The 20,576-nt window shown below is 37.5% G+C and overlaps 1 protein-coding gene across 2 annotated transcripts in view; it reads left to right on the top strand.

Moving 5' to 3' along the window:
- notch1b (notch receptor 1b) overlaps positions 1 to 20,576 on the top strand; it is a 45,034-nt gene that overhangs the window by 12,040 nt on the left and 12,418 nt on the right. Inside the window, exons 3-20 of one of the 2 annotated variants that reach the window (XM_082168891.1) lie at positions 1,791 to 2,053; positions 2,274 to 2,501; positions 5,184 to 5,306; positions 5,406 to 5,639; positions 7,079 to 7,234; positions 7,405 to 7,590; positions 7,866 to 7,979; positions 9,563 to 9,676; positions 10,411 to 10,644; positions 10,739 to 10,849; positions 13,162 to 13,354; positions 14,292 to 14,437; positions 14,527 to 14,640; positions 15,900 to 16,019; positions 16,110 to 16,262; positions 17,204 to 17,432; positions 18,781 to 18,982; positions 20,327 to 20,480. In XM_082168891.1, coding sequence (XP_082025017.1) covers positions 1,791 to 2,053; positions 2,274 to 2,501; positions 5,184 to 5,306; positions 5,406 to 5,639; positions 7,079 to 7,234; positions 7,405 to 7,590; positions 7,866 to 7,979; positions 9,563 to 9,676; positions 10,411 to 10,644; positions 10,739 to 10,849; positions 13,162 to 13,354; positions 14,292 to 14,437; positions 14,527 to 14,640; positions 15,900 to 16,019; positions 16,110 to 16,262; positions 17,204 to 17,432; positions 18,781 to 18,982; positions 20,327 to 20,480 — 3,074 coding nt within the window. Of the gene's footprint in view, positions 1 to 1,790; positions 2,054 to 2,162; positions 2,502 to 5,183; positions 5,307 to 5,405; positions 5,640 to 7,078; positions 7,235 to 7,404; positions 7,591 to 7,865; positions 7,980 to 9,562; positions 9,677 to 10,410; positions 10,645 to 10,738; positions 10,850 to 13,161; positions 13,355 to 14,291; positions 14,438 to 14,526; positions 14,641 to 15,899; positions 16,020 to 16,109; positions 16,263 to 17,203; positions 17,433 to 18,780; positions 18,983 to 20,326; positions 20,481 to 20,576 lie in introns of both variants that reach the window. The other variant, XM_082168890.1, reaches the window with a different exon arrangement.

The following is a 20,576-nucleotide window of genomic DNA, read 5'->3' as shown; positions in this document are numbered from 1 at the left end:
CGCTGAGTAAAATCGGCAAAAGATTACTTTCAAGCCAACCCAGGAAAAACCTGTTATGAAGTCTGTACGGCTCTTTTACAAAGTTTTCGCTGTGCCGTCTCCGTATTCCCAAGGCCCTGATTGATGCTGTGGAGACTCTCTACTGTAGAAGAATAGCAGGCATTGAGGTGGAGGAAGACAGCTTTGAAGTCCTGATAATGTTAGCCCTGGGTTCAAAGACCCTTGTATAGACACTGCCTTGTCTTTGGAGTGAATGAATTCAGATTCATTCAGAAAGGCTGAGGTGCTCGATTTTCTCCCTAAGAGCCGCTGATGGATGGCTGACTTTCATAAATCCATTTGAAACAGGATTAGACTAGTTGAACCTTTTGAAGGATTAGAACTTTAAACATTCAGAAAAGCACTATCATTTTCCTTTCTTATACTTTTAAAACAGCCAGATATTTGATCTGAATTCATTTCTCACTTCAATACAATAGAAATGTACTTCTTACACTTTTGTTGCTGCTGTGTTTCGCTGCTGTATAAGTCAAGTCAAGTTTATTTGTATAGCGCTTTTCACAATACAGATTGTATCAAAGCAGCTTCACAGTATTAAATTAAAATAATACAACAAAGTTTTTTTCAAGAGGAATTTATTGATTGATAAAATTAAATTAAGTATCCCCAAAATATCCCCATATATACTGTATACTGTTATGTATTTCTCAAGCATACATTATATGTAAGGATGCACAGAAATAAAATTCTGGCCAATACAGAAGATAACCTGTATTGCATTATTAAAAATAATTTTGTCTAAATTATTAAAAAATTAACATCAATATTAATGCTACAACTACAAGTGAATTTAGGCACCATGATATTATAATGTACAGAATCAAAATGATTAATTTTTAAACTTAAATTATTAACATTTTTACAGATCATCTTTAGGTGAGCAATTCCACCATTTAGGTGATGGAAAAAGTAATCTAAATAAGTGAAAATAACTGCAGCAATAATGAGCAAGCACAATTAAATATTCAACATTGTCTAATATTTTTAAACTAATATTTCCAATTCCACACCAGTAATTATATGACAGTTCAGTGGTGGACTAAGTAAATAAAAGCCAGTGAAACTTCTGTGCTTCTTTTCCATTGTTTTTATATATAAACATGCACTAGATGTATGTGTTTGACTGTTGCACTCTAAAAGAAGTTCAGCTTTTATAAACACCTCTCTAGGTCTTGCGTTTTTGCCACTACCCTGCATTTCAAGTTTTTAAACTTAAAGACATACTCTGTTTAAATGGTCCCTTAAAGCTGGTTTGTGTAATAGTTTTGACGTAAAAATGCTATCCCAGCTTACTATGCAACTAGTTGGAAGCTGTTTGTTGGATGATTCCAATAAAAAGTTATTTTTCCATTTGTATGAGCATCTTAGACACAGTTACATTCCTGATTGGGATTTGTTAAAAGATACTTTGTAAAACCTTTAAAAGTTAAAAATGTTGTGGTTTCACATCATTGAATCAGTTGATTTAAGAGACCTACTAATGTCCAGTCCTGTCAATATTATTTCTCAATACACTCTTTTTTTACTCCAAACTGTAAGACATTTCATGTTTGGTAATCAAAGTCTAAAAGGATTTGCAATACAGCCCAGTTACCTCAATTTACACTGACACTTTATGCCGTATAGGCTAAAGCCAATGAAAGTGGCCTTATGACTATAAAGCTCAAATCATATACTGAATTCAGTTTAAACTAATTTTTAATGAATTATGGTTGCTTTCCACTCTCCAGGTGTCTCGATCGTTATGCTGGCTCAGGGTGCAAGTTCCGCAACCCTTGCTTCCTCTCCCCATGCAGAAATGGCGGCGTGTGCCATTTGATTACTTCTGCCAACAAGGTGGACTTTGTCTGCAACTGCAGCCTGGGCTACACGGACCGACTGTGCCTCACTCCCACCAATAACGTGTGCCTTAGCGCCCCGTGCCGAAACGGAGGCACGTGTGAACTCACCAGCATCTACAATTACAAGTGTAAATGCCCACCTGGCTGGTCAGGTAAGACCACAATCCAGTTTTAAATGAGGCATTTCAGAAGTATGAACTAAAATCTCAAAGCCAGACAGTGTAGAGCATATTCTGACCTTAAAACGCTCTTATTCACTAGGTAAAAACTGCCAGCAAGCTGATCCTTGTGCCTCAAATCCTTGTGCCAACGGCGGTCAGTGTAGTCCCTTTGATTTTGACTACCTCTGCCACTGCACACCCTTCTTCTCAGGCCAAACCTGCAAACAAGACGTCAATGAGTGCGCCCAGAGTCCCTCTCCTTGCAAGAACGGTGGCGTGTGTGAGAATGAGGTGGGCACGTATCGCTGCAACTGCCCTGCGGAGTACACCGGGAAACACTGCGAGACCCTCTATCAGCCCTGTAACCCCTCACCATGCTACCACGGGGGCACCTGCGTACAGAAGGGAGAGACGAACTACGAGTGCTCCTGTTTGCCAGGTAGGCATCCTTAATTCTTTCATAACCATTTCCATTAGTTACAAGTGATAGCATTGAACTAATCATGCTACATATGCTTCACCCAAACTGGTAAAGCAAAGGAACTAGTTCAGGTTCCTTTCTGACTAACAAAATAATAAGAGTCCATCTTTCCATCTTTTGATATTCTTTTTCTCAATGTTTATGTACTTTCTCTGGAATCATTTAATGAAATGTATAAAGTACAGTAAATCTATTTCAAATTGAAATTCCTAAATAGTATTACCCCAATCAACAAAACCTCTACCAATTATATACAATATAGCAGTAAAATATTGTTATTGTTATCGTTATTGGCCTGATAAGAAAATTTGGTTGATATATTACAGCCGATAAATAAAGATTATTTCCCTCGGCTGAGACACTTCAGATGCACACTGTTCCCAAAAACACTGATGGTTTTGAATTGCTTGAAAAATGATTGGAGTGCAACATGTGAAGCGCTAGTCTGTTATATTGGCTACATGAAATTATAGACATAATATATAATTTTGTGCTTAGGACATGGCTTTTAATTGTGAGACTTTTGTTTTTGTAATCAGGCAAAAATCATATAAAAATTTGGATTTAGATTTCTCTGCCAATATATCGGTTATCAGCTTTTAAATATTAAAGAATTATCGGCATCGGCCACAACGTTCATATCGGTGCATCCCTACAAAATAAATAAATGAATCAACCGAATAGTATATCAAAACACAAACACATAATTTAAAAATAAATAATAATATTATTAAATTAATATAAAAAATACGTAAATAAAAAATACAGTTACAATGCAGTTTGGCTTTGTGACAGAAAGTAGAGACAAAACAAAGCCACATGACATGGAAACGTATTGGTTAAAATAAAAAGCTTTAAAATAATTGCAATATTCACAGTGTTGCCTTATTTTATATGGCCAGCTGAATCACCATGAATATATTGTGAATATTTGATATATTGCCTGGGTCTAATACTTATGTGATTATGTATTTAGCAGACTTGTTCTAGCATATACCCTTTCCTGGCTTAAAAGCTGTTTACCATGCTAACAATTCAAAGCCACGATGTCTTAAACACCCCTCCTGATTATGGGGTATATGGCTTGAATCTTGAATCTTTTTAATAACAACGAAGGCTTTAACTGACATTAGTTACATAACAAATGAGTTCATTAAATGACGAATCAATGGCAGCCTCTTAACTTTGATCACTCAGAGGAAATCCACTCTGCTTATTTTGACTCAAAAGTGTCCTGTTGACGACATCAGTTCCAGTGGCAAGACAAATGATATCGGCCTTCTGTCCGGGTCAACACTGAAGGTAGAGATTTTAGATGAGCTCAGTGAGTTTGCAATAACAACGCAGTATCAGTGTTTCCCACAACTTTGGAACATGGGATAGGCTACGTTTTCCAGCGTGCCCTTCTCTCAGCCTCATTTAAACCCAGTCTAGTCATAGTATCTGCACTTCCACTGCAGCTCTGTGTATGTGTGTGTGTGTGTGTGTGTGTGTGTGTGTGTGTGTGTGTGTGTGTGTGTGTGTGTGTGTGTGTGTGTGTGTGTGTGTGTGTGTGTGTGTGTGTGTGTGTGTGTGTGTGTGTGTGTGTGTGTGTGTGTGTGTGTGTGAACAGGCCGGCAGGAAAATATTTGCGCTTATCGTGAGGAAATGTCTGAACGACAACATCCTTATGCTGGTGTCCCTAGGCTAGAGTCAGCGTTGGGAGAATGAGTGTGTGTGTGTGTGTGTGTGTGTGTGTGTGTGTGTGTTTAAGTGTGCTTGTCTCCTGTCACTACTTTGGACCTGAATGGAACTCGTATCATGTCAGACAAACATAACCTAAACCTCAGCTGTGAGGAAACACCATCAAAGTAATTTCTCACTTTTTTTATTCCATGCATTCATGGGTTTTGAAAAAGGAATTAATTTTATAAAATGTGATCAGTTATTAAATATATCCTAACTGAACTTTTTGGCGTTAAATCGTAGGAAATTGTGGTTAGAGTCGGTTAAGTCGTTGTCGTTGGTGCCTCTAACAGAGCCCTGGTACTGCCAGCCTTCTCAGAAAAGGAAGACTGTTGACCGCAACAACAGTAACGACTGTTTTCGAATGTAATAGGGAGTTTCACAACATTTTATCCCTCTGTTTATACTGGGAAACAATCACATTTTCATGTTTGTGTTAAAGGATCTGTGCTGTGCAATCTGATATAAATATTTAGTTCTTTGCAAGGCGACATGAATTCTGTCAGCAAACAGTTGCTCAAATATTAATCCATGTCTAGTATATTTGAATTTATGGGTTTATGTGTTTAGTGCTGAATTTTTTATTCACCCTGCTCAAAAGTTACAGGCTATATAGGCATAATACTGTGAACAGCAAAAAAATCTGCAAACTGCAAAATAAAGTTTTACCACTGTTTTCTATTACAATGTATTTTAAAAATGTAATTCATTCCTGTGATGCGAAGCTGAATTTTCAGCATCATTACTCCAGTCTTCAGTGTCACATGATCCTTCTGAAATCATTCTAATATGCTGATTTGCTGCTCAAAAATATGGGCAGTGCCTGATATGGGCATGTAAACAATCTTGTTGCTTCTGGCTTTTGAAACTAGATTTTTAAGAACATTTTTGATGAAATCGCTTCTTTCTTTCCAGGCTTTAGTGGTCAGAACTGCGAGGAGAACATTGATGACTGTCCAGACCATCGCTGCCTTAACGGAGGGACCTGTGTGGATGGAGTGAACACCTACAATTGCCAATGCAAGCCAGAGTGGACAGGTACCAAATGCCTACTCAAACCCTATCTCTGTTTAGAAAGGTACATGCTGTATTTTGCAGTGAAATTAACAGCTAAATATTTATATATTAATTCCTCAGGTCAGTTCTGTACCGAAGACGTCAACGAGTGCGATTTGATGCCCAATTCCTGCCAGAACGGTGGTACATGCTTGAACACGCAGGGTGGATACAACTGTGTGTGTGTGAACGGCTGGACAGGGGATGACTGCAGCGAGAACATCGATGACTGCGCAGATGCTGCCTGCCACGCAGGAGCCACATGTCATGATCGGGTGGCCTCCTTCCTCTGTGAATGTCCTCACGGGCGCACAGGTGTGCATAGTTTTTTCACATGCAACTGAATCTTGGTTTGAGGCACTCATTTCTTTTATTGGAGCATTAGCTTTATGAGAGCTTTAAGCAAAACCACTGAAGATAATTTAAAGACCCTATTTTTAGTTTAATGGACCACTTATTTTACTTATTTTCTATTGAAAAAGTAGTTAAGTTGCAACAAATCAGTTTGCTTTTTTAATCTGCTAAAATGAATTTAGTCCGTATTGTATGTACACTTGCACATAGATGATGTAAAGCTAATAGCCATGGATTAAGTGTCATGACATTATGTGTAACACTTTATTTTACAGTGTTCTTGTTACACATCTTACATGTAGTTGCTATAGTAATTACTATAAATTGTGCATAATTGCATGCAACTAACCTAAACCACACCTTAATCCTAATCAGGGTTTGGTTTTATGCATGTGGATTTCAGCAGTGGCGTGTAACGCAGTCACTCCTACTAGCCAATTTGGCAGGTTGAACTATATATATAATATATGCATGTTTCAATTGTAGTCTTTTAAAAATCATCTGAAATAATAAACTAAGTGCAATTTAGTGTTGTCAAAAATATAGATTTTTCAATAAATATCGATACCGAAATATCTGAAACGCTTCCAATACAAATTTTCCGCAGAATTGATACATGATACAAGCTGCGCTTTCTCATCTCTCTGACACACAAACCTGCCTCCCCTCTATCACTCGTCTCATTTGCTTCGAATGAAATGCCTCGGCATAGGATTGTGCATATTTTGCATAATTTTACTCATTCCTTCAGCTTTTGTGCTCACACCCAAAGTTTGCACACATAATGCCGCCTCTCAATACTAAATTGAGTTCTTTTTCACTGCTTATTGCACTTAAACAGTCAAAAACACACAAAATAATGTCAAAAAATGCTGGTTTTGGCGAGTCTTAATGTAAACACAGTCAGATATGTTTTAAGTGCATGTAAACAGTTGAGAAAGAAAATGCATGTGTAACAGTATAATGGATCTGTGTGTCAGGTCTTAAAGTGACAGCAGCCTAATATACCTGCTGCCAAATTATGAGATAATATAAAAAAAATATCTATATGACAGTTTTTCCTAATGGTATTGATGTCAAAATTGTGGCCAGTGAAAATGCTGAGTAGCTGATAACTTTGGAAAACCACTAGCCACAGTGGCTGGTGAGCAAAAAAGTTAATGTCAAGCCCCTATCCTAACCCTATAGTCAGTACATGTAGTTAATTATTATTACTCAGTACTTTAATGTATAATTACACTGTAACACAGACACCTTAAAATAAAGTGTAACTAACATTTGTTTTGATTTCATGAGGTCTTTAAAACCTGCCATGCTTTTTAAATAGGAGACATTCACAAATTTTTATTGTCATAAATTTCTGTTCAAGCTAATGTTTATTGTGTGTATCGATGTCTTAGGTCTGCTGTGTCACCTGGATGATGCTTGCATTAGTAACCCATGTCAGAAAGGCTCAAACTGTGACACCAACCCAGTCAACGGCAAGGCCATCTGTACCTGTCCTCTGGGTTATGTTGGCCCAGCCTGTGACCAAGACGTTGACGAATGCTCACTGGGTGAGTAATGGCTTCTTTAAAACAAAAACCTGAATAAAATGAACACTTGAACAACACAGCAACCACCCAGAACACCCTAGCAACCACTTAAAACACCCTGCTAACCTGAATGTATTAGTGATGGAATGATGGATAAAAAAAACAAAAAACGTTTTGTGTCTCGTTTTTAGGTGCAAACCCTTGTGAACATGCTGGAAAGTGTATAAACACAAAAGGTTCCTTCCAGTGTAAATGTCTGCAGGGATATGTGGGTGCTCGATGTGAACTGGACATAAACGAGTGCATGTCCAACCCATGCCAGAATGATGCTACCTGTTTGGATCAAATTGGAGGCTTCCATTGCATCTGTATGCCAGGTAATCCAAAATATCTGCTGCATTTGGTTTTGGACACAGTCTATATCTAAGTGCTCACTATATTACCTCATACTGGTGATGTCATTACCTCACATGACCAACCTGTGATCCAATAAATAGCTTTTTTTGGCCGTCGCTCTAATTATACTGATGCCTGTCTACATAAAGCTGATATATTGTGTTTATTATAGACAAAAGAAACACTAATAGCATCGCTAAGGCAGGCTGAATTCTCTTGTTAGATCTGGAGCTAATTCCCCTATGCTAATTGGCAGGGTACGAGGGAGTCTTCTGCCAGATCAATACTGATGAGTGCTCCAGCATGCCCTGCCTCAACAATGGGAAGTGCATCGACAAGATCAACAACTACCAATGCGAATGCCCCACAGGTGAGCATACAGGGGTCAATCACCTCCCAGGACAGAACAGAGAGGAGAACACTAATCCCTGCCCTGAGGCAGGCTTACACAGCCAGGGCTAAAATGTTCCGAATAATCCATATGAAAGCTTTTGGAAAGTTAGAATTTTTAGACTTCTTGAATAAGTATTTTCACCCTTATTTTAAAAAAACTAAAAATATGTTTAAAATCTTTATTAAACTGAGAAATTTAGTTTTTAATTTCATTAATTTAGAAATTCTAAATATTTAAATGTTTTCTTTCAATTCATTATTTAATGACTACATATTAAAATGTTTTGAATGTTGTACACAGTAGATATATCACTTTTTTTTATTTTTCTACTCTACTTTGATACTTTGTCCTGCTCCAATGATGCGAAAATTATTTAGTTGAAAATGTAGGTTCATGAAAAAGGCTCTTCTTGTAGGAAAACGACACATTTAGGATGCAGAGGAAATCATGCATAACTAAAAAGGGGTAGAGCGGAGGTACAATATTAGGCATGATGAGAGTGTGTAAGGAAAGGGGCCTATGGGGACTATAGAGGGGTGTGGAGGAGTTTGGAGGGCGGTAAGCTGAAGAAGTGGAAGCTAGGCCTCTTCGCTGTTTCAGATGGAAATCAGAGCTCCTTTTCAACATGCGGCGCAGGGATTCTTTTCAGTAGTTTACTAACTGAACCCATAGCAACTACAATGGGCGCTTTTTGTAATGTGGCATTTTAGCAGCTCAGAAGAAATTCCAGTTTTTCTGAAGATTCATGAGACAGAACTTGATTACAGATACCAGGGGGTCTCTGGGAATGGCACGAGCAAGTTAAGAATTTGTTATCAGGATTATCACTATTAAACAAGATGTGTAATTACATTTCTAAATGTGATCAGACTTGCGATTTAAACCAGGCATACAATAAACAACCCAGAAAAATCTATTAGATTTACCTTAAGAACTCCATAGCAACAACTTTCTTAAAAAAAATATATATTGTTGAATAACTTTAGTCTCCAACTGTGTCCCATAAGTCTCTGCACTGATGGATTTGTAGCCCTTAATGTGTTCAGACTGTATATTTGAACAGCAGACGTCTTTAGCGAGGGATTAAAATAACTGAGGGAGAAAGCACAAATGTTGGGGGTTCCTGGGCGGCAGGGTTGCTGAATAGCATTAGGTCAGGGGTTGCGTGGGGCTCTTTTGGTGAGACAGATTCAGAGAGGGGGGCAAAGGCTGGATGGGAGAATGCACATTGTGATGGAAAACTTCTACGGGACAAAGGAGGCAACCGGCATGGCTTGGCGTTCCACTGAATAGACAGTTCCTCTTTGTCTGGTGCCCTTGGTCAGGAGGCCTTGGAAGGTTTTTACCGCCATTTTACCCCCTTCTCCCCCTCTCACCGTGATGGTTTGTTGAAAAGCAGTTTGAAAACATGAGAGAAAGAGAGAGAGGGGTAAAGCTTGCTGCCGTGTATTAATGAACACTGGCTTAGTTGTATAGGCGAGTGTGGAGGAATGAAGTGAGTGCAAACCGGAGGAATGATTGTAATGACCCACAACTCTTTCCTCTTACCTCCCTCTCAGGATTCTCGGGTAGCCAATGCCAGTTCGATATCGATGAGTGTGCTAGCACCCCCTGTAAAAATGGGGCCAAGTGTATTGATGGGCCCAACATGTACACCTGCCAGTGCACTGAAGGTATGAAGACACTGTCTGCTTGTTTCAGTTTTTTAAATCCTGAAAAAGTCATGAAAAATATTAAATACCATATTGGTATCGGCCGATATATGTAATTTTTTTATGTTATCGATATCGCCCTGACAAGAAAATTTGGTCAATAAATTACAGCCGATAAATAGTGATTATTCCTTTCGGCTGAGACACTTCAGATGCACACTGTTCGCCATGATGGTTTTGAATTGCTTGAAATATGATTGGAGTGCAACATGTGTCATATAGGCTACATAAAATTATAATGAGAGATACTATATAATTGTGTGCTTTTAATGGTTATACTTTTGTTTTTGTAATCAGGCTCTCAAAAATTATATAAAAATTTGGATTTAGATTTATTGGCCAATATATCAGTTATCGGTTTTCAAATATAAAGATTAGAGTTACCTTATATTACCCAGTATTTTCTTAGGTAAATACACTGAAAGTACACATCCACATTTTATAAAGTGCAACCAAATATTTATTTGGCTATAAATTGCTCTAAAAGCACTCAGAACAAAATGTATAAAAGCTGTCACTGTGTACAAAAAGGTACTAATATGCACATTTTAAGTTTATATAAGGTACATAGATGTACCTTTTAAAAAGGTACCGTCCCAGTGACAGCTTTTGTATCTTTTTTCTGAAAGTGTGGAAAAACATGTGAGAAAATGCTGTCATAATAAATATAATAAATGAATCTGTTTTCTTTTTAGGTTACACAGGGCAGCACTGTGAGACAGATGTAGATGAGTGTCTATCCAACCCATGTCACTATGGCACCTGTAAAGACGGCCTGGCATCCTTCACCTGTTCCTGCCGTGCAGGTTTCACGGGTCGTCTGTGTGAGATCAACATTAATGAGTGTCTCAGTCAGCCGTGCCAAAATGGAGGCACCTGCCAGGACCGTGAGAATGCCTACTTATGCATCTGCCCAAAAGGAACCGCAGGTGCCACTTTTACTGGAACAACCAAAAATGAGTAAATGCCTACCTGTCAAAAGCTCTTTTGGTCATTTACTTTAATTCTGTTGTGTTTTAACAGCTGCTAACTGCGAGGTTAACCTAGATGACTGTCAGAGCAATCCCTGCGATTATGGAAGGTGCATTGACAAGATAAATGGTTACGAGTGTGCCTGTGAACCAGGATACACTGGTAAGTGGTCTCAGATCATGTGCTTAATACACCAATAAATGACAACCGTGCTGAAATATAAAACTAGTAAGAACATGTGAAATGAGAGTTTAATCGAATAGTTTACCAAGCAATGAACATCTGTTTATGCTTGCTGTTATTTATCTTTGAAACATGAAGGAAAGCTGTCACAGAAAAGTATCTTCACAAATATATTTTCTATAGTTCATAGTGGCCATGGCCTGTCAAGCTTATAAGGACTGTCAAGGACTATAAAATATAAAAGGGCTATATAAAAGACAAGTGTAAAAAACAGACTGAAATTATTTGAATTGAATATGATTAATTTATAATCATCACTTCAACTGCAGCTCTAAAAGAGCTCAACGACTTGTGTGTGTGTGTGTTCTATGTATGCGGTGAGGGTGAGGAAATAATGAATGTTAAATGACTTTTAAATAATTAAAGCTAACAATTACAATCACAGTTGATCTTTTACTTTAAAATTAAAAAAAGAGATCTACGTGGAAAAAGCTAATTTATGTTTTGCTTACTCAGAGAGAGAGAGAGAGAAAAAACAAGCAAAAACAAATGATGGGGGTGATAAATCTCGATATTTTCTTGTAGACAGCATTAAAGACGCAATAAAGGTGATGTTATGCAATGCACATCAATTGTTGCTATTACCAGGCAGATATCACTGAAATGCTTTCTTTTTCCAAACCAGTTTGGCGCAAATGGTCAACTCAACCATTCATTCAACCATTCATTCACCTGTCAAGTAAAGTTCAGACTTTATGGATTCAGGTCAGAGTTCAGAAATATCACTGATGTATCTGACAGTCTCGCCCAATCGGGACAAACAGTAATGCTCTCTATCAGGATGTGCTACCAACACTATACAAAGTTAGTTAGTATTTGTTTCAGTGTTGTGTAAGCAATCAACATGACCAGTGAAATCTTCAGAATCATGTGGGGTTTGTGTTTAACTGGTTCCGGGGGAAAAAAATCAAGCCACTAAAATAAGTGTCTTGAGACTTTATAAACAGCAAAAAAAAAAGGCAGTTTTTCAGACAATCATTTTTGGGTTTGCTAACACCTGATTGGCTGACATGTCTTGAGAGGGCGGGGCTTTGGAGAGAGAATATGTGGTCTAGTGTGAAGTCTAGCAGAGGTTAGAAAATAGAGGTTAGAATTTCATAAGAGGTCTAAACATTGTCTCAAACTGTGCTCTGATTTGCCAAGATACCAAAGAGATTTCAGTATGAACTCAAACATCAAATTCTTCCTGAGCTATATTCAATTATCTGAGCTATACTAGCCACATCCATTGCATAACTCTAAACTGCATGTTAACAAATGGGTAACACTTTACAATAAGGTTCATTAGTTAATGTATTAACTAACATGAACTAACAATGAGCAATACATTTGTTAGAGTATTTATTAATCTTTGTTAATGTTAGTTAATAAAAATACAGCTGTTCATTGTTTGTTCATGTTAGTTCACAGTACATTAACTAATGTTAACAAATACAACCTTTGATTTTGATAACATATTAGTAGATGTTGAAATTAATATTAACTAACATTAATAAATGCAGAAGAAGAGTTGTTCATTCTTAGTTCATGTTAACTAAGGTAGTTAACTAATGTTAACTAATGAACCTTATTGTAAAGTGTTACCAACAAATGTCTTATTTTTGTCTTTTAGTAGAAAAATCTGGGACAAAGTTGGTACTTAAATGAAACATACTCCACTATGTCTTTTGAGCTTTGGAAAAGTATGTGGTGAAAAGGCAGTCAAGGTGGTATACTGAGCTCAGGTCTTTATCAGTGTAGAAGAGATGGGGAGTCAACAAAGAGTTCAACAGGTGAGACAGGCAACAAAGCAGGGTGGGGAGAGACAGCTGGCCAGCGAGCAGACACTCGGCCCGGGCCGCGGTGTTGGCTTACAGTCTCGCCCAATCCCCCGCCTGCCGAGCAAACACGCAAGCCAGCCCGCTCCCCCATTCAGCCAGAGATCTCCAGGACATCTGGGAGTTTGAAAGGAGAAAAGATTTGCAAAAGATTTGTGAAAGTCGATCTTTTAAAAGGGGGAAGTTGGCCATTGCTTTAAAGACAAGTGACAAATGAAACCTCTGCCTTTATGCTGGGCATTGCGTTCGGTGAATAGTGGTGCTGCCTGAAGTGGAGTCTAAAAGCTGGACCTTAAGCCTAGGATTTCAAGAAAAACAAGGAATTGCCCAATGAATGCTGTTGATTCAGAAGTTATTTTGACTACCATAAGACATGTGACACTAACCATTTTCATAATTCTTTATTTTTTTTAGGGAAAATGTGTAACATCAATATTGATGAATGTGCCATCAACCCCTGTCACAATGGTGGAACCTGCATTGATGGAGTCAATGGCTTTAAATGTCTGTGCAGAGAGGGGTATCACGACACTACCTGCCAATCACAGCTCAACGAATGCCTTAGCAACCCCTGTATCCATGGACACTGTGAAGACAAAGTCAATGGGTTTGTATTATTTACATACATTACCATTCAAAAGTTTTGTGTCTGTAATATTTTTAAAAGAAATGTATACTTTTATTCAGCAAGAATGCATTAAATTGATCAAAGGCTATAGTAGAGACATTTATAATGTTACAAAGGATTTTGAATAAATTATGTTTTTGTTTCTTGAGCAGCAAATAAGCATACTGATTTCTGAAGGGTCATGTGACACTGAAGACTGGAGAATGTAGTTTAGTGATGTTTTGTTCATCAAATCCCTTAGGTGGTCTAGATCAGCCTATGACCAGTTGGGACCAGCCAGAAACCATATACTATACTGTAAAATCACTTTAAACTGGCTTTAACTGCTGGATTTTTCAGCAGTGAAAGAGAACTGGTCCAAATCTGTTAGCAGGGTTCGTACAAGATGCTTAAAGTGCTTGAAGTACTTGAATTTTACCTTTTGAAATTGAAGTCCTGGAAAATCCTTGAAAACAGACACATTTTTTGAAGAGGAGCTTGAAAAATGCTTGAATTTTTTCGAGAAAATACAATCGTTTCACGCAAAATTAACACTGCAGTCTGTCTGAGCTATAGAACTATTTCACTTGGCTATGAGCATGATATTAAGTTTATGATAAGTATATAATACAACTTTCATACTTCAGGTCAATCATATATTCATGGAAAAAAATCAGTTTCAGTATCCTTTCAGTGGTTAAGGGGATTTCCCATGCCCGACAGCACTGGTCAATGGATTGATCTCTATGAAGTGAAACATCAGATACCATATATATGTAATTTGAGTAAAAATACAAATAAATGAATAAATCAAAATAAAAAGATATTGTTTGATAAGTGCTGATTGAAAGTCCTGGAATTTCATTTTACAGAATCTGTACGAACCCTGTGTTCACAAAAATAGCCAAATGTAAAATTCATATCTTGTTTCTTACAGATATAACTGTATTTGCGACTCGGGATGGAGTGGTATCAACTGTGACATCAACAACAATGAGTGCGAGTCCAACCCCTGTATGAATGGAGGCACCTGTAAGGACATGACCAGTGGCTACGTCTGCACATGCCGCGCCGGCTTCAGTGGTTCGTATCATTCATTCTGCTAATGTACTGTAACTATATGGGATGCCCTTTGACCCCCATATCAAACTCTTTCTAACATTTGATTATAGGTCCCAACTGCCAAACTAATATCAATGAATGCGCCTCCAACCCTTGCTTGAATCAAGGAACCTGTATTGATGACGTGGCCGGATATAAATGCAACTGTTTGCTGCCTTACACTGGTATGAGTTTAGTTTTATTCATGATCATTTTCTCATTATGTAGCTTTGACTGTTTAGCTGTTTTAACTAGGATTTTCTAAACTGGGTTTGAGAACCCCTGGGGGTTCAGGAGTTGATTAAAAACTAATAATTAATTAAGTTAATTAATAATGAACTAATAATTAATTACGTTTTAATTAAAATTTTAAATGAAAATATATATATATTTTTAAAAACAAAATAAAATTTTTTAAAAAATAGATTTAAAAATACTTTTTAGTTTACCTGTATGTCATGTGACCCATGTGACCCCACATCAGAGAACATGCACATGTATTGTTTAATTATTGAAAAATAATATAACATCTCATGGGGTACTTCAAATAAATAGTTTACAAAAAGTATGCAAGATGATCCATCAATATTTTTAATCCATTTTCTTGAGGAGAAAATACATTTTAATAAATTTAAATAAACTTTTAAGACCTCAAAGTTTACATAAAAAGTAGTTATTTATTAATTGAATAATTAAAAGCCTGGAAAACTAAAAACTTCACCTATAACTTTTTGTTCATTATACTATACTTAAACCACTTTAACTGATGAGTAGTTTGTACCTTGTGAAGCTACAATTTCAATGTCAGGAACAAGAGACCCTCCTCCATCAATCTAGTCCCTGTTTGTTGACAATGGCCCCTCAATGAGCCCTGCAAGTATCTCTGTTGACAATACAGGAAAATGTGATTTCAGCAGACGATACATTCTTTCCTCTCACTGTGTTATTTGACAAAATAGATAATTATGTTCTGCCTCTGGAACAGAAATTATATTAATTCCCAGTGACTTTCTTTTTTGGAAAAATCCACACAGCATATCAAGAATAACAAGAATCTGTTCGTACCAGGGTGGGAACAGTAGCCTGTCATGTTTCCTGTTTGCCCTACTTCCTCTCTCACAGAAACGCAAATGGCCAGACAATGGCAGGAAAACCTGCTGGCTTCCTGCAGGGTCCGGCCGTCGTGGAAACAGATAGGCCAAATGTGCTTTGCTTTGCTAGGACTGACAGGCTAATCTCCAACAGAGAAAAGAGGAGCCGTGACAGAACCTGTGCTGAAACATAGTGTCACCTTCTAAATTTAGGCCTTCTTAACGGAAGAACGTCACCTCTTAAATGCAAAAAGAAAACACCTTGAAAGACAGATTTATGCATAGAAAAACAACATATCCAATCTGAATGGAAGGTGTTTTAATGCTTTGTACTTCGATATTTAATCTTCCAGGCGAGAACTGTGAGACCCTGTTGGCCCCGTGCAGCCCTAAACCTTGCAAGAATGGAGGTGTATGCAAGGAGTCTGAAGACTACGAGAGCTTCTCTTGTGTGTGCCCTGAGGGATGGCAAGGTACAAACTTCACAAACCTAACTGGAAATTCTGTCCTAGCATCAATACTATGCATAACTGTATTCATATTTTGCGCTCTCCCTCTTGTAGGCCAAACGTGTGAGGTGGACATTAACGAATGTGTCAAAAACCCTTGTCTAAATGACGCCATCTGTCAAAACTCTATTGGCAGCTACAAATGCAGTTGCAAATCGGGCTACACTAGCCGCAACTGTGAGACGGACATTGACGACTGCAAGCCCAGTTAGTGTCCTTTTTCATCATTATTTCGATCTGGTGCAGGAGTGTCAAGCTTAGATTCCTGGCGGGCCACTGCTCCAAACCTAATTAAACACACCCGAACCAGGAAATCAAGGTCTTCAGGATTACTAGAAACTTCAGGTGTTTTGGAGCTGGTTGGAGCTACATTTTGCAAGTCAGTGGCCCTCCAGGAGCGGAGTTTGACACGTGATCTAGTGTATTTTGTCATGGGGAGACTTATTATTCTTAATAATATTGATAGGCTTTGACTACATTGTATGAAAACTGAACTGTGTTTACACGACAACGATGTACTAAAAACTGAAAGTTTTTTTTTTCTTCCTCTGTACAGATGACATTATCACAATTATTCCCGTTCACACGGATCCACGAAAACGGCTAAAAATACTATTTTGCATGCCAGACAAGTAATTGGCAATGTCGCTTTGTAAAAAAAGACTACACGCCTGTGCACATATGCATTCAAATGCACATACCTATAGACTAAACATGTAATCCGCATGTGCATGCCGTAACCGCTTTCATTTTCAAATCACGTTTTTGAAGTTTACATGGAGATGATAATCGGTATCGTTTTCAAAAACCTTTCAAAGTTTGCATTCTCAGGCCACCAAAACGTCGTTGTCATGAAAACGAATGGCCATAACGCATTAAACGTTTTCTGTTTTCAGTTGAAAACGGTGTTGTGTAAATCGCCCCTAAATGAATAACTAATGATTTTTACAACGGAAACGATTCAACGCTGAACTTACTTAAACTGGACAATGACTTTCTTCTAGAGCTGCTGTATAGCCAAAACAGTCTTTGTTGCATTATTTTCCTGTTATCACTGTAAAACTGCTTTGAAACAATCTGTATTATAAAAAGCGCTATATAAATAAAGTTGACTTGACTTGATGTCTAATCTCGTCTTTTTCCTCTAGACCCTTGCAGCAACGGTGGCTTCTGCAAAGACGCAGTGAATGCCTTCACTTGCACCTGCCTACCAGGTTTCCGGGGCAGCAGATGTGAGGAGGACATTAATGAATGTGATAGTAACCCGTGTAAAAATGGTGCGAACTGCACTGATTGTGTGAACAGTTACACATGTACCTGTCCACCTGGATTTAGTGGGATTCACTGTGAGGACAACACACCTGACTGTACTGAGAGGTAACGACTGCACTTATTTCTGGCATGTGTATACGTTTTCAAGTATAAATACTGACCTTTGCCAACATGACAATGTTTGGGCTACAACAGACAATTGTTACAACCTGCCAAGAGGCAACAAGTCAAATCCATCCTCACTCTCTTAGAATCATATCAACAAAGCAGTAGTGGATACACTCCAAAGAACAATTGGCCAATCTAAATTTCAAACCCTGTGTGCCATTCTGCACAACAATATAGGTGTCAATGTGATGTATTGGGCAAACTCACAAAACAAGAACTGGCTGAAAAACATGGGAGACTCCAAGATAAAAATAAAAAGCACTTGTAGAACATGATTAGCATTAGACTAATAACTAACTAAAATGTGTATTTATCCTACTTACTCTAAAGATGTTTCATACAAAATGCATAATAAAAAGACTAAATTCACTGGAGAAAAACTAATTTTCCCTAAATATAATGTAGACTGCAACATGGCAGAATACCTGACCACTTTGACCAATATGCCGATATCACAAAAGGAAAATACTTACAAATACTTATATTTTGTGTTAAAGAGATTCATATTTTATTCAGCAAGGACATTAAATTGATCAACAGAGACAGGAAAGACATTTATAATGTTACAAAAGTTTTCTTTTACAAATGAAAAAATCTTTTTTTTACACAGATATATTAAGCAGCACAACTGCTGTGCAGTTTTCAACATTGATAATAAGAAGAAATGTTTCTTGAGCAGCAAATCAGCATATTAGAATGATTTCTGAAGGATCATGTGACACTGAATGGAATGAAGAATGGAATAACAATGCTGAAAATTCAGCTTTGCATCACAGGAATAAATTACATTTTCAAATATATTAAAATAGAAAACAGTTATTTTAAATGGTAATAATATTTCACAATATTACTGGCTTTGCTGTATTTTTTATCAAATCAATGCAGCCTTAGTGAGCATGAGAGACTTCTTTTAAACAAAATCTAATGGACCCCAAACCTTTGAATGGTAGTGTACATTGTACTGTCATTCTGACATGCAAAGAAAATTCAATATTATGCCTCCATACATGGCTATCAGGAAACCACTGATCTCAGCTCAGTTTTCAGAACCTGTTTGTTAAAGTCAGAAAACTGATCTGCCTCTTGATAAAGTGTACCAGAAAAAGGCTCTAGCTCTCAGTCTTCCTCTGTTGTTCATTAGCGCCCCCTCTGGTGAACAAAGGACAATGCAATCAGAGCAGCATCACAAGCCATTATAAATTACCTGAGAAACAAAATGATGTTAAATTAATGTAATAAATATGACTGATAATCATGACTACCCCCCTCCCCCTCCCCTAAACAGCTCTTGTTTTAATGGTGGCACATGCATGGATGGCATCAACAGCTTCACTTGCCTGTGCCCAGCTGGGTTCACTGGTAACTACTGCCAGCATGACATCAACGAGTGCGACTCCAGACCCTGCATGAATGGAGGCACCTGTCAGGACAGCTATGGCACATACAAGTGCACCTGCCCTCAAGGATACCATGGCCTCAACTGCCAGGTAACAAATCACAGATATGGACAAAAGTTTAGTATGCACCCATCTTACATTCATTGCTTTCACAGTGTTACACTGGCTGCGTTAACATGGACCCTAATCGAATTGTAATCAGACTAGTTGCACTGTCGGAATAAAAATACATGTAACCACGTCAATCGGAATGAATTGGCAAATCCGTATAATTTGGATTGTAAAGGGTGGTTCAAACCTTTTTTAAATCCGTTTGATAGGACATGTTAACACTTGATCTGAAATGTTCTGCGTATGTGCAATGAAGTAGTAATGAAGAGATGCATAACGCATGGGACAATGTGTTGTTGCTGTTGAATAGTGTCAAAAATGACTGTTTTGTCAATCTAAAATTCTCCTTCCACTCATCATCTGTGAAGTGCTGCAGGACAACATTGTCCTACCAGTTCTTGATTCGGACTCATCCACAGACGCCTTGATTTGGGGAGGGGAGGGGCTTATTTACCGCGTGATACATATAAGCACAAAGCTTTTGTGTAATCATCATTTTATAATGAGGACCTGAAATAGATACATTTTATGTCTGCTTTTTAAAACAAAGAAAAGAAGCAATGGGTGGAGGATGCGCCAACAGTTGGAAAGATAAATTCCGATTTGAAGCTTGTGACATTTAAACACACATATCAACCCAATCACTTTATTTAGCCTTCATGTAAACACTATGTTCGGATTCATCAATTTAAACAAAAGGTGTCTACGAAAACGTAGCTAATAGTTGTTTAGTTATATTGAAATGAAAATATATTCTGTAGTATAACTAAAAAAATGGCTGAAAATTACTCAAATTAAATGAACATTTAATTTTACACAATATTCACTTAAAAATTGTTTAAAAATATATATATATTTCTGTTAATTCCACTTGTTTTAAGTAGTCGATGCCAGTAACTTAAAACCTGATTGATCTATTAACTCTGTATTGCTTTACAATAATTTTTCATTTGTTAGGATAAGTTAACTAGTTAACTAATGACTAACAACTGGTCTAAGCCTTCTAGTTAACTAGATTAGTTGTATGTTAACATAAATTAATGCACTGTGAACTAACATGAACATTACATTGTTTACCAACTAACATTAACTTGTTTATAAATGTTGTAAAACTATATTGCTCATTGTTAGTTCATGTTAGTTAATGCATTAACTAATGTTACAAATGAGAGGTAAAGTGTAAACCGATCTATCCTTAATTCATATCAGCAATTTTTTGATTTTTTGAATTTTTTTAACAATAAAATAAGATAAGGTTAGATAAAAGAGATTTTAACTCATGCATGTTAAAATGCGAACACTGGATGAATTCTTGTCTTGCAGGAGCTGGTGAACTGGTGTAAGCCGTCTCCCTGTAAGAATGGAGGTATCTGCAGACAGAGCGGCACTAGGTACAGCTGCCAGTGTCAGACAGGCTGGACTGGTTTATACTGTGACGTCCCCAGCGTTTCTTGCGAGGTGGCCGCCAAACAACAAGGTAGGTTTGTTTGTATAAAAGAAAATATCTTTGCCACTTACCACACATTTTGGCGAGGCTGTTCAGCATTTAACCAATCTGGTGGGATGTTTGCTT

Source organism: Leuciscus leuciscus (genome assembly GCF_965113295.1).
Source record: "Leuciscus leuciscus genome assembly, chromosome: 5".
Lineage (NCBI taxonomy): Eukaryota > Metazoa > Chordata > Actinopteri > Cypriniformes > Leuciscidae > Leuciscus > Leuciscus leuciscus.
The sequence above is the reverse complement of the archived record's forward strand: the minus strand, read 5'-3'. Positions and strand labels throughout refer to the sequence as shown.